Source organism: Sceloporus undulatus, chromosome 4 (assembly GCF_019175285.1).
Source record: "Sceloporus undulatus isolate JIND9_A2432 ecotype Alabama chromosome 4, SceUnd_v1.1, whole genome shotgun sequence".
Classification (NCBI taxonomy): domain Eukaryota; kingdom Metazoa; phylum Chordata; class Lepidosauria; order Squamata; family Phrynosomatidae; genus Sceloporus; species Sceloporus undulatus.
This window is the reverse complement of record NC_056525.1, coordinates 178,579,995-178,594,668: the sequence shown is the minus strand read 5'-3', so window position 1 is coordinate 178,594,668 and position 14,674 is coordinate 178,579,995. Positions and strand designations below refer to the sequence as shown.

The following is a 14,674-nucleotide window of genomic DNA, read 5'->3' as shown; positions in this document are numbered from 1 at the left end:
TAACAACGTAAATAAGACCATGATATTTGGCACTAGCAAATTCTTAACTTCAAATATATGAAAGGGAAAGTTGGCATTTTTTATATTAGATACTGTTAGGTATAGTAGGTGAGCCGTCTGTGTATTTTTCTCCCGTTTAACATTTTGACTTCTTATTCTCACAATAAGATTTTTATATAAACTACATTTGTTACAGGAACAGTAATTGGTGTTGTTATTTACACTGGAAAAGAAACTCGAAGTGTAATGAATACATCCAATCCAAAGAATAAGGTAAGCTAAGAAAGAATGCTGGAGCAAATGTCTGATATTTTAACCATCTTTTCCTTTTAAAAACATTAGAATTACAAAGTAAAGAAAGTATTAGCATAATATATTGTCACCTAACTAGGTTTAACAGCATTTTGCCATATGGCAAGGACCTTCTTGTTTAGATGGCCATTTTTTCTGTCAGATGGGTAAATGAAATTTATGCCCCCAAATGGACTCTAAAATGATGTGTAGACTTATATAAGGGGCAACAAGTTAATACTGTTTGAAAATTTCCTGAAAGAAGTGCCCACCTTCCTCTGTAGCCAGGGATCTTTAAGGAGCTTCCCATTTGAGTCCCCGCTCTCCGGCGCGATCTCCCCTCTTCTCTCTCTCTCTTCCTGTGTGTGTGTGAAAGAGAGAGATCCCTCAGTCCCCTTGCCGCCAGAGCTAACAAACAGCTGCTCAGGAAAGGGAAAAAGAGAGTATGCCCAGGCTTGGGCCCAGTTTTGCAAGCCATGAGCCTGGAAATCCTGGGGATGAGAGAAGAGAAAGAGAAAGGTCTGTCCCCCCTTCTGCAAGCCATGAGCCTTGGCAATCCTGGGGGTTATGTGTACAGAAAGAGAGAGAGGTTTTTATCCCCTTCTGCAAGCCATGAGCCTTGGGAATCCTGGGGGTTATGTGAGGAGAAAGAGAGAGAGAGCTGTCTATCCCCTTCTGCAAGCCTTGAGAATCCTGGGGTGAAGAGCAGAGAGAGGGCGGGGTTCACCTTGTTTTACAAGCCATGAACCTTGGGAATGCTTTTGGTAAAGGGAAAGAGAGTGTGTGCATGTCGATGTTTGTTTCCTTTTTTACATGCCGAGACTATGACCCTTGGGAGAGGTCCAGAGAGGGAGATGTAGGGAAGGATGTGGTGATTTGTTTCCCCCTTTAGATCTTTTGTAACATGACCCAATGTTTGACCCTTGACTTATCCACAGGTCATATCAAAATCCATGATTTTGGCCCCAAAAACTGCCCTCGACTTATACATGAGGTCGACATATACATGAGTATATAATGTAATTGCTGTTAGTAATACTCAGTTTTTCATGAACATCACAAGATGGATCATGTTTTATACACATGAAAAAGAAGAGTTTTTAAAATATTATTATTATTATTATTATTATTATTATTATTATTATTATTATTGGTGCAGTACAGACCGCCCAAAAAGGGCGGCCTGCCGGCGCCTGTTTTTCTGCCAGAGGGAAGCCTCAGCCACCAAACTGCGAGGCTTTCTGCTAGCGGAAAAAGAACACGCAAAAAGCAGGTTCTTTTGAAGCCGTGGCGGCGGCGTAACCACTTGTTATGTAAATGCTGTGCGGTGCCGTGTGGATGCCATGCGGCACTTACGTAACAATGGCGGTGCCCACGTATACAGGGCTCCGCCATTGTTATGCCCTTGTCACGTGCGAGGGTTGCAGGGTGTGTGGATGCTCCACCCTCAACCAACTCCTATTATGCCTGAAAGGCCCATATGTACTGGGCCATTATTAACATTTATTTACAGAGCACTGTAAAGTTCTCACAGCACTTTACATAGTAAGGGTCAAAGAAAAAAGAGAAAAAGAAAAAAATCTTGCCAAGCGGCGTACAATCTAAAACAACATTACATGATTAAAATATCTCTAAAATAATACTAATTAGTATATAATAAAACAAAGTAAGCAACAGATTAACAACCAGTTATTTGGACTGCCTCCCTAAACAAGAGTGTCTTCAATTCAGCCTTAAAATTAGCCAAAGAGGTAATAGTTCTTAATTGTGTGGGGAGATTTTAGACATGAGGAGCAGCACAAGAGAAGGGGCAGATTCGAGCAGAGGAAGGGGAGGACCTTGGCTGGGTCAGGAGACCAATGTCATAGTATCTCAATGCGCGTGGAGGGTGATAAGGAGAGATGAGCACTGATAAATAAGAGGGAGCCAAGCTATGAAGGGCTTTAAAGGTCAGGAGAAGAATTTTATATCAGATTCTGAAAGGAACAGGGAACCAATGTAGGAATAACAACAAGATGATCCTGGCCACTGAGAAGATGATCCTGGCCACTGAGCATTGCACAGAGATTAGGAAGCTAAAGTGAGAAATAAGAAGACCCACTAGCAATGGGTTGCAATAATCCTGGTGTGATATCACCAGTGCATGCACCGAAGTCTTCGCCATCAAAACTGAAAGAAACGGTCAAATTCTGATGAGATTATAAAGAAAGAATCTGCATGACTTGACTGTAGCCTGGATCTGTGGAGTGAACGATAATGAAGAGCCAAGACTACGGGCCTCATTGAATGATTGAATAGAAATGTCATTCACAGTAATTGACAAAGAAAATTGCAAAAATGGCTTGGGTGGGAAGACAAGTAGCTCAGTTTTGGCTATATTGAGCTTCAGGCACCGGTGAATCATCCACTGAGAGACAGCAGCAAGACATGATGATAATCGCTGCTGAACACCCAGTGAAATCTCAGGAGTAGAGAAATATAGCCGAGTGTCATCGGCGTATAGGAAAGCCGTAGGAGCTAATAAGATTTCCAAGGACAGGGTATAAAGGGACAACAGTAAAGGAGCCAAGACAGAACTCTGAGGGACTCCAACAGCTAAATAAGACAGGGGCAGAAAGTAACCACTGCAAAAGATCTGTTTGACAGGTAAGATTTAAACCAACTTAAAACTGATCCCACAAAACCCAGGTCTTGGAGTAAATCCACCAAGAGACCATGATCAGCGGTGTCAAACGCAGCAGAGAGATCCAGGAGGACTAGAATAGAATAAAGACCTTTAGATTTATCCAATAAAAGATCACCAGAGTGCAGCTGAGTGCAGTGGGCGAAAGCCGGACTGAAAAGGATCAAGAATAGAATTAGCAGTAAGAAACTCCACAACACATTCTAAAACCTTAGATAGAAAAGGAAGAAGTGAGATAGGCCAATAGCTCAAGAGAGAAGATGGATCAAGAGAAGGCTTTTTTAAGATTGGTGAAACTAAAGCATGCTTAAAGGCAGAAGGGAAGGAGATTTATAATAATTCTGTTTTGCCAAGAAGATAGTGTGTGGAAAAGAAAAAACCAAATTTATAATGAATAAAGTCAGCCCTTTCCTTAGTCTTTTTTCACAACCATTCGGCAGCTTGAGAACAGGAATGGAAAAACCGAACAATAGGAGTGAACCAGGGCTGTGGCTTATTAGAAGAGGCCACGTGTATCAGTAAAGGAGCAAAACTATTGAGGGTTGCCGATAAGGTAGAATTGACTAAGGAGAGGTGTTGGATTCACGGAGTCTTCAAGGTTTAAGGAAGATAAAGAAATAATTCTATACATTTTAGGTTTTAGTCTTAGAAATTCAAACATAGCTACAGGACATCTCCAAGAGCTTGTAGTAAAATTCCTACATTTGCAATCTAATTGTTCATGTACAGTTAAATTATATTTGTTTCTGCAAATTAGAATGATCGCATCATGCTGTCCTTGTATAACACTTTGAAAACTTATATTCTCCATCAGTGATCACATTGTTTAACCTATTTTGTGTATTTTTCATTTTTTAAAATTTCATACACTTTTTGGAATATTAGATTTCCAAATATCTGTCAGTGAGATGAGGTAGATCCATTCTGTATTCTGAATTCTTTTACTATGATGTAGTTACTAATGGTGGAGGGTATCTTTGCATCTGTGGGGTTTTTCATTCAAGTCTGTGCAAATAGCTGCTAATTTGGGGCAATAATCTTCCTAAAGACTATTAAAAAGGCATCACAGTTATCGTGAGCTGAAACTTGAGATTGCCTTTTATAAACTATACCTTTATTTAACAGGAAGATAGATAATTATATCAAAAAAAAAACTTTTGCTTAAAAATCAATTGTGACAGGTTGCCATTTTCATGCCATTCATAATAATAACTTACTTAGAGTCAGAACATAAGGAATAAAATGATAATCCAAATTGGCTAAAGTAGTTATTGCAGCCCCTTGAGTGTATTGATTTGTGTTTCTAATAAAAAGATGCTTTTAAATGTGTCATTGACAAAGAGACAGGTGATATGTGCTATTATGTGAATTACAATGTTCTGTTATCATTTGAATCTTGATAACAGCATTTTAAAATAGAACAAAATACAATGTATGGTATGCATGCTTATTTTACCTCTGATGCACTGATGTGAAATTAAAACTTTTCAGGAAAAAAAACTAGGTCAAAAGCGAAGTGCTCTCACACACTGAAATGAATAAATAACACAATAATGTAGAACCACATGTTATTTATTATCTGTTCTATCATGCAGTTTTATCAATAGCTGACTCCTTGAAAACTATAATATTTTCTGTACTAAATCCTTATTTAGAATTGTGCTTTCGTCAGATAGATATGTACAATGAAGAAAATAAGCCCTGGATTCCGCTGTGTTCATGTGCGGATAGAACCAGTTCTATTACCAGAGCTGTTGTGGAGCTTCCTTTCCTCACAGTCTGCTCTGAAAGGGGTGGAAAACCCTAGAGCAGAGTTTTAGGTGATGCAGAGGACTTTTGCAGGGAGAAGAAAAGGAGAAAGTCTTGTTGCATTATCAGAACGATGCTAATGAAACCTTGGATTTTGGCATAAGGAAGCTGGGGTCATTTGGGTTAAAAAATACATTGTTCCTTTATATTTAACAGAGTTTTAAAAAAAAAGGGGGGGGGGGAGAATGTTGGTGCAGAGCAGCAGCAAGAAGAGATTAAACAGAACAAACAAACCAATTAGTAGCACATAGAAAAATTGTGATCCAATTTTTAGGATTGTAGGTGCACAATCCACCTTCATTTACATAATCTGTATACTTTGATATTACATCTGCTAACAATTAAAAGTTGTGTTTCTTCAGCTGAAATGTGAACATAAATAAACTTATAATTTCAGGCAGCAGTAAAGAGGCAAAATGTTAAATGCTGAAAAAACAATCATAATTAGAACATCTGGGGTGCGTCATAGTTCAGGGGATGAAGTTTAAACTAGTTCTTTTAAATGTGTAGTTTTCTCATTTAGCATAACTTAATCCAGAAAGATAGACATCAGGTATTCATTGGAGATATAAGTATGTACAAGATATAATTTAGTATAAGTATTTAATTCAAAATACGGAAAGAAATTAATTCTTACCTTACTGCTGTCGTTCCTTATTGGTGATGAAATTACCACTCGGTAGGAGGTCCTCTACTTTTCATTTTGCAAGAAGGAGCATTTTAAGTCCTCTAAAGTACAGTGTACGAAGGACTCATCCCTTCTGTATAACGCTAAATGGGAAACCATGGTTGCTCTGAGCTGTACACCAGTGTTTGAAATGTCACTTAACTATTATTCATTATATGCAGTCTTAAATATAACAAAATTGTTCACCAGGAAAACCACTTCTGCATGCTTCCTGCTTGTGGGGAGTGGAGGATAGGGATGAAAATAATTCATTGGCATAGCAATGCATGTGTCAGCAGGAATGGAGGGAGATAATGCCTTTTTGTCTCTTCAGTCTACTGCCTTTAGTTCCCAAGGAAGTGCTGTTTTTCCATGGAATTAAGGTGTATGCTAGTTGCTGGAGGAATATCAGGACCAAGACAATTTCTGAGCAATGAGAAAGTACAAGACAAGACAGAACCAGCCACTGATGGGAAATCAACCCTTATGGGGTGACACTACTGAGAATTGTCAGTTCAGGAAGACACAGAAATGGGGCACTACCCCTTCTTTGAGTTATTTATTTGTTTTAATTAATTACAGTTGGCTCTCTGTATTGGTGAGGGTTCGGTTGTGGATCCCCCTCGTAGATGCCAAAAAAGTGGGGCCTCAAGTCCCTTTACGTTCACTGGACTCTGATGTTCATGTGGTCAGTCCATGGATGCTGCAGTCTGTAGATGGATGGCCTGTTTATACAGATGGCCAACTGTAATTTATATCCCACCTTTCTCCCAGCACAGGATTCAAAGCAGCTTACATCAAGTTAAAACAAAGTACATCCAGCCTTCCATATCCACAGATTCCATGGATTCAACCATTTTTGGCTTGAAAATATTCCAATAAGATATAAATTCCAAAAAGCAAACCTTGATTTTGTAATTTTATAAGGGACATTGTTTTACTAAGCCAGTGATGGCGAACCTTTTAGAGACCGAGTGCCCAAACTGCAACCCAAAACCCACTTATTTATGGCAAAATGCCACGTACCTCTGGCTTTCTAGTAATGAACTCTAGCGAACGCAACGGCATGAGTGCCCACCAAAAGGGTTCTGAGTGCCCTCTCTGGCACACGTGCCATAGGTTTGCCACCACTGTACTAAGCCATTGTATTGAGCAACCATGGATTTTGGTATCCACTGGAGGATACACACACACACCCCTCCCCCCGGATCTGGAACCAAACCATAGCAGATACCAAGGGCCTACTGTACAGCTAAAAAGCTATTAATATAAATGTTAGAAAAACAATTCAGTTCAAGCACACACACTAAAAAAAGTTATATACAGTGTAGCCTTGCCTTATGCAGGGATCCGTCCCCACCCACCCCCACCCCTGCATAAGAGAAATACTGTGTAAACTCGAGCCCCATTCAATAGAATGGGGCTTGTGTTCGTGGCAGTGTGGTGCACGCGCTATTTCCTGTATTGCAGCGCGGCTTCCACATAAAGTGGAAGCCGTGTATGGAGCGCTTGCATATGGAGCGGGCCGCTGTATATATATGTCAATCATAGTAAAAATACAAACACAACCTCTAATATAAAGCTTCATATGCTGCAACAAGCTAAAAACCAAAGGCTTGTCAAAATAAAATTGTCTTTATCTGCTGGCAGAAAAAACTGCAAGCTGGGGGCCAACAGAACCCCCTGTGGGAGTGACTTCCACAACTTGTGAACAGCCACTGAGAAGATTTTCCAATGTTCATCAAACATGTCTGTGGTGGTAGAACCAAGAAAAGGTCCTCCCCACATCTCTTAAAACTCAGGCAAACTCATATAGTGAGATGTAGTCTTTCAGATAGTCTGGACCCAGACTGTTTAAGGACTGAAGAACAATTGGAATGTGGTGCGAATGGTAAAGATCTTGGTGAGAGGCATGTTCATATAAAACTGTTATCACCCACTGCAGAAGTATGGCTTGACTTTTTTGTACACCACAACCAGAGACCCTGCCTGAGAGGAAGGGCTCAGAAGAAGGAACATGAAGTGCACAGGTGAGAGCAGAACACTGGTTGAAGCAGAAGTGTTGTATAATTTGGTATCTCTGGACTGTTTCTGTTCATCACTGGCACTGAAATATCTTGGCAGTTGGTGTAGAAGAAATTTTAAAAGCTTGTCTAACAGTGTAAGGAGTGTATTTACATTTACATACTGCATTGGCTTCTGTTTCTGTCTGTTTTGTGTGTTGTACACATGCTTGGATTAATCTTGGAAGAATAGATACTTGAAATCTGTCAAATGTTTTTCCTTTCCAACCTGTTGATGCTGCTACTGGATGCCAACCAACCTACAATAAAAGGGGTGGATGAGTGGGTTCAACATATTATTGTGGCTGGGTGCATGAGCTGGATGGAGCGGATCTTCCCTGCTTTGTCCACCCAGATAGTTACTACAGCACCAATATCTATTGGGTGGTGGAGGTGTCATTAGTCATCCATAAGGATTACATCTCTCATGCCCTAGTACCAGTTTTAGGGTTTGTATCTTGTTCTGAATCAGTGAGAGAGAAGAAACATGCTGCTGCTTTATTGGCCATGCAGCTGCCAAGATGTTTACTTTCTTGAGCTGTCTGACATGGTCTCAGAGATGATGCTGGGTTACTTCAGCATCCTTGTTGACCCCTGCCTTGACCCACTCAAGAGTTCTTTACTGTTATGAAAAACATTGGCCCACCTCAGTACAGTGGTACCCCGGGATACGAATTACCCAGCTTACGAATTTTTCGGGATACGAAAAAATCCCATAGGGATTTATTGTTTCGGCTTACGAAGGTTTCTTCGGGTTACGAAAAAACCTCGGCGCTATTTCGCCACCGGAGGGCAGCAGAGAGCTATTTTTTTCCATTAGCGCCTATGGCAATTCAGGTTACGAAGGTTTTTCGGGTTACGAAATTAGCCGCGGAACGAATTAATTTCGTAACCCGAGGTACCACTGTAATTGGTTGGCCTGACTAATGTGGCAGGGCATACCTTGGAATTTATTTTGGTGTTGGGAGCAGATGTTTGGAGGTTAAATTCAACAATCCCATCATTGTGATTAGATAATTTCCTGTGAAGTTTGATTTTGTGGTAGCAGATATCCACGATGGGAGACAAAGTTAAGATGGTTCACTTGCAGAAATATATTACATTTAACAGGTTAATTTTAGCTGCCACTGCACTTCCAGCATCAATTTGGATTGCTGGGGATGACTTCAAATAAGATTTTGAGGTATGAGCCAGGAAGGAAGTGGATTTAGAAGTAAGTGATCTTTCAGATATCCTGGAACCCAACTGTTTATGACTTTACAGTATATGTTAATAAGTTTCAGAGGCTAATCCCACCCCAGGACCTCCAAGGGCTGTATGCACTCCCAAACCTCCATCTTCCCAGCCATCGACCAGATTGTCGCTCAAAGAGCCAGTGAAAATAATTATTCAAGGGCAGCTTCTTATAGAATGCATTATAGCAGTCTAAATGGCCAGAAATTAAGTCACTGATCATTGGGGCCTTTCTTACTTTTTCAAAGAACATATCCAAGCTGCATAGCAAATGAAGCTGTGCAAAATAACTCCTGACCTACCATGAGCAATTTCAAAAGAATTGGAGGTCTACACAATTCCTACCCTGGCCTAAATCCACTATTAATTCCAACTGGGGAAGATCCACTGATTTACAGGAACTTATGTTAAGTGTTGACCTATCAAGTTCCTGTTAATTCAGTAGATCTCTTCTGTTCAGAAGTAGTAACAATTGGATTTAGGGCTTAATCCCTTAATCATGGGGGGAAACTGCAAGAAATGTTTTTGTAGCCCATAGTGAGTCCAAAACTACTTGTTTCCTATGTAGAAGTATGGTCTTGCTCAGTTTCATATGTTTACCTGTATAAACAATAGGTTTACTGGTATATTATAATTTAGGGAATGATTTATTTTGCATCTTCATTTTAATCACTCAACAACAATTTTTCTAAACTTTAAGTCAACACTTTGTGATTTATTATACCAATTATAAAAATTATTCTGTAGCCTAAGGATGTAGGGATTGTTAGAAAAAAAGCAAGGCAAAGAGGAGAATTTTCTAATGAATCCATTTAATATGCTTTTAATTCAAATGATATGAACATAAATAGTTTTTGCAAGGTTCAGTATCAGTCTAAAATGATATATTTGAATTTTTATTTGAGTTTAATGTAGATATGGCAGCATCAACATTATTATAGTGTGATGGCTGTGTGCATAATATCTCATTTGTAGTCTAATCAGCCTATTATGGAATGTAATTCCAGCCTTAAAAGTGGCATTGAATTGTGCTGTTTATAATGCATGAATCAGTAATCAATCCTATTTGGATATTTGTTAAAACCCAGTGCATTGGATGATTGGAATCTGCCAAAGCTAAAGGTCACCCATAGCTGTTAATTAGCCTAAAGGGAATTAACTGAAATAACCAAATATTGCCTTAGTCAAAATGCAGGTTTTGTTTATTTTCCTATGACTCATGTGGACCCAGAGCTTTGTTAAATGGTTTAAGAAATGTATTGTGTTTGTATTTTGCTTACCATTTAGGAACGTTGCTATCTATATAAAATAAGTTGTCAGTCTCCAATTCTTGTTCACATAAACTTTACAGTATTACAGTAAGAATATCTTAGTACTGGAAAGGTGCTTCCTAACTTGGTAGAACCTTTCTTTTCAATTCTCTCATTTTCTGTCATGTATATTAAACTGTACTGTGATTTTATGAAGACCACTTTGTCTTGTTATAAACAGCCAGTTAATGTTGATGTTTGGTCTTATGATTCTGGGAATGTACTGTCATGGATTGGCTGCAATTGCTCAGGTGAGTACTAAAGCTAGATTAGATGTGTAAAGTGGGACGAGTGAGGAATAAAGTAATTGAACTCCCATTTCAGCTTTTATATGACTCAGGGGCATTTACATGTACACGGCTTAAAACATTGTCCTCTCATTCTTAAATTTGGGTGCCAGTATGGAAACTGATTAGCTACGTCTATACTATTTTGTTTGTGTTTTGTTAAAAACACATGTCAGGGACTAGATTTCAGTGGAAGAAACTTTTTTTTTTTTTTTTTGCTCAGAGGATCAATCGTTGTTTTGTGACAAAGCTTTTAATCAAGAAAATTAATAAAAAATTGTTGTTGCCATCCAGATAAAAATCTATTTGTCAAGAAGCATTCACAAACTAAAGCAGGGGTGTGGCCTGTGGGCTGCATTTGGCTTCCATGGCCATTGTGGCCACAGGGGTTAACAATAGTAGAGGGGGGTTTGCAAAAAATAAAATAAAATAAAGTTCCAACTTACTGTGTTGTTTTTCTCTCTCCAGAATTTCCTTAAATGTACTTGGGGAGGGTGGTAGAAGGCATTCCCACCACCTTTGGAGCCCCCCAGAGATCAAAACAAGTTTTGTAAAACATTTCCAAAAAGATTAGGTTGCAAAATGTTCACCAGGAGCATGAGAGACATTTCCTCCACATTTTGTTCCCAGCACCAGGCCAGTTTAGGAGAGGACTTTTTAAAAACCCAAAACATGGTGAAAATGTATTTGGGAGCAAAACATTTTTGTTGGTGGTGGGGAATCTCCAGGATCTCCCACAAGGCTTATGTGCCCCCCCAGCCTTTCACTATTGCCCATCCTTGAACTAAAGTGATATTGAAAGCAGTGCAAACAGTAAGCAGTACTATGCTGATAGCGACTCTCTAAACAAATACAGCACTGTTTAGTTTGTCTCCCATACAGTGTTTTCAGACGTATCAGTTGACCAACATGGGTATTTTGAAGTACAGTACTGCTGAATTATTGGTTAAGTGTTATGATAACTGAATTTGAGTTCTCTCCCACTGCCCAGCTTCTGCTCTTCCAATATTGCCTTGAGAACCAGATCTGGAGCTTCCACTTCAGCTTTTGATTGACCACTGCACTACAACAGTGAGAACCATGCAGTCTTCTAGTTGTTGGCTTGCAATCCCAGCAACCCTAACCAGCATAGCCAGTAGTAATGGGTGCTGAGAGTTGCAGTCCAACAACATTAGAGTGCCACATAATTCCCACCCATGTTTTGAAGATGTCACCCATACAACTGTTACTGTTTTGCCCAGGATGTATTTTTAAAATTTAAAGAACACTAAAGATAGATGTAACATTTTAATAAATGGTAACCTAATTTTAAAAATTACATAAATGTTCAACAACAACTTAAAAATATAAATAGGCATGTTTCAGTAGGAATCAGTGGAGCACATGAACCACAGTGAGAGAGAATCTTGGTTGCAGGGTGTTCGATTTTTTTAGTGTGTTAATCTGGTAGGAGTTCATAACATTTTACTGGATAAAGATCATATCTTTTTACAGATTTTCTCACACTGACTGAGAGATCTACAAAGTGGCAATTAGGAATGAATATGTTACAGCTGATTTGTTCACAGAATTATGTCTACCTTCTGTATTATGATTCCCATACTGCTTCTTCAGTAGTGCAGTAGGTGCTCCATCATTTCACTGAATATTTAAGGCTTCTTGGTCCTGGGTGCTTCAGAATATGGAGAATGTCTTCAGGGTTTAAAATGAGATGCCCCATCCTACTTCTCTTGATTATCCCTGTCATAGATGATATCTTTGGTGTTTCCTTGCAGATCACAGTTGGACAAGGATGATTGGAACAGAGCTTAGGCTGAAAGCCTTGTCTATCAAAGTACTCAATCAACCTTTCTTCATGAGCAGGTTTACCGTTTTTTCCCCAAGTGGCAAGATGATTCCACTCTTAATGAGATGGAGCAGAAACCCAAGGAAATACAGTCAGATGTGCTGTATATCAAGCCATCTGATCAAAGATGAGCAACTTTCTAGGAGTGATGGAGGCACATCCCTTTTTCCAGGCACCACATCCTCTTGATGCCATCAACACAGCTGCCTTTGCTGGGAATTGACATGCTTTCCATGGGTCACATGTAGCCAAAACCTGCAACTGAGGTTGTTTATTAGAAGTGGAAATTAGATAAATTCATAAAAGATAAGGCTATTAATGGCTACTAGCTATTTACATTCTTCTTCTGGGATCAGAGGCAGCGAATTTACCACTGAATACCAACTATAGTGAAATAGTAGAAAAGGACTTTGTCATAGCATCCAGTGGATGGGCTTCTCATAGGCATTGCTTTTGTGGGAAACAGGATGATTGGTATGATCCATCATACCAATCCAACATTTTTTAATTAAAAAAACGAGTGCCTTGTAATTCTGGCCATAATAACTATAAGCAGTTATCTGGTGCTTAAATGGGGAGGAGCAGGAGAGTGTTTCTTGTTGCAATTGTTTTATGCTGTCAACTCAATTTTGACATACAGTATCCTTGTGGATTAGAGATCTCCAGGAACTCCAGTCAGCTGCCCTGCTCAGATCATACAAATTCCACCCAGGGCTGTGGCATCCTTGATTGACTCAATCCACCTATCAAGTGGTTTTACTCTTTTTTCTTACTACCTTCCACTTTATCAATAATTTACATCTTTTCCAGCAAGTCATTTCACCTCATAATATGTCCAAAGTATGACAATCTCAATTTAGTCATCTTCGCTTCTAGTGTGAATTCAGGCTTGATTTGCTCTAAGAACCAATCGTTTGCCTTTATAGCAGTCCATGTTGTCCCGAGAGCTTCTCCAGGGCCACATTTCACATTTATTTCCTTCCTGACTGCTTTCTTCCCTTTCTGCATTCACAATCATACATAGTGTTTCTTACCCCTACATTGATAAAAGCTACTTAGGCCCCATTCTCACTGACCCATTTGCCCTGGGTAGATCCGGGTCAGATATGGTAAGCTGGCACCAAATCTCTCTGAAAAGAAGTTTTCACTAACATTTACCCCACTGATGTTCCCATTTACAGAAGTAGCACTTCAAGATGGAACCTTTTGTTGTCAATCAATTAACTTCTGTTGGCGTCAGTGGTGACATGCCATGCTGCCATTGGCCAACGGCATCTTTTTTTTAAGAAAATGGCGGCAGCATTGGCATATTTTGTCAACTTCCCATATAAAACTATTAAAAAAAACTTGACAGAAGCTTCCATTCCAGCTTTGTCCTGGGACCAAGGTTTGGGGGGGGCACTGGGGGAGGAGGAGGAGGGGAGGAAGCAACATGCTGCAGAGGAGGACCAGGACGATGGCTAAGGGGGATAAGCCACTGGCCGTGGCTGCTGCTGCTGCTGCTGTTGCGTGGTCCATCCTCAGCTGTCCCTTTGTCCAGGAGAAGGAGCAGCAGCAGGAGGAGAGTGCGGGCTCCCAGGGCTCTTACCTCCCCTCTGTGGCCAACGCAGACCTGAGGCCTCTGCGGAGCCCAGGGAGGCCGGAAAAAGCCATGTGCAAGGTCGCTGGGTGTGAGTGCACAGCTGCCTGGGTGGCCCTGCAGCCTCAGAGGAGGCCTGGAAGGCCAGAGAATGAGCCCTTCCCATGGCTTGAGGCTGCTTTCTGGAGGCGTGAGGGGGGAACTGACTGCCAGGACTCCCTCCCTCTTTCTGCAAGGCTCCTTCAGCATCTGCGGGAGGCTCAATGCAAAAGCCAGGTAAAAGGACACTGAGAGCCCTCTTTCCTTCCTTCCTCCCTTGTGTCTGTGGGGAAAGGGTAGCACTGCTGGCGGAGCCTCTGCCCAGCAAGTTGCTGGGCCTCTTCAAGGGGATTTGGGGGGAGACACGGAGGAGGAAAGGGAGCCTCGCAGGGCCACACCACAGTCACACAGCCCCTGTGGCCTCTCATCTCCCCTTTGCTCTCAGCCTGATGCTCTTGTCTTTCCCCTCTCGCCTCCCCTTCACTACCACTCCATGCCCCTTCCTCTATGTACCACAAGCATTCATGTGAAAAGCATCAAGCATTCACATAATCTGTCAAAAAACAAACAAACAAAAAAGCCAAAGTGACGGATGCGAGAGAGGAGGCATGTTCCACCCATTGCACACCACCTGACCTTGATCCCTCCTCCTAAATGACCTGATCATGACCAGGGCCAAGTTCACATTGGCCTGGCCCCGGTTTTTCCAAAAAGAAATGGGAAATAATCCACTTCCGGAAAACCCGCTCTACAGGGGATTTGCCCCGGATCGGGTGTGCAAGCCCCTGATTTTGGAGTGAAAAATCAGATGCCAGTGGGAACTTCCCACTTTTAAAATGGGTTACAATTTGGTTCAAAAGGTAATCC

The 14,674-nt window shown here is 40.7% G+C and overlaps 1 protein-coding gene across 6 annotated transcripts in view; it reads left to right on the top strand.

The window, feature by feature from the left end:
* ATP9B (ATPase phospholipid transporting 9B (putative)) overlaps positions 1-14,674 on the top strand; it is a 176,058-nt gene that overhangs the window by 82,527 nt on the left and 78,857 nt on the right. For all 6 annotated transcript variants that reach the window (XM_042461414.1, XM_042461412.1, XM_042461413.1 and 3 more), the window contains one exon: positions 197-273. In XM_042461414.1, the coding sequence (XP_042317348.1) occupies positions 197-273 (77 nt within the window). The remainder of the gene's footprint in view (positions 1-196; positions 274-14,674) is intronic.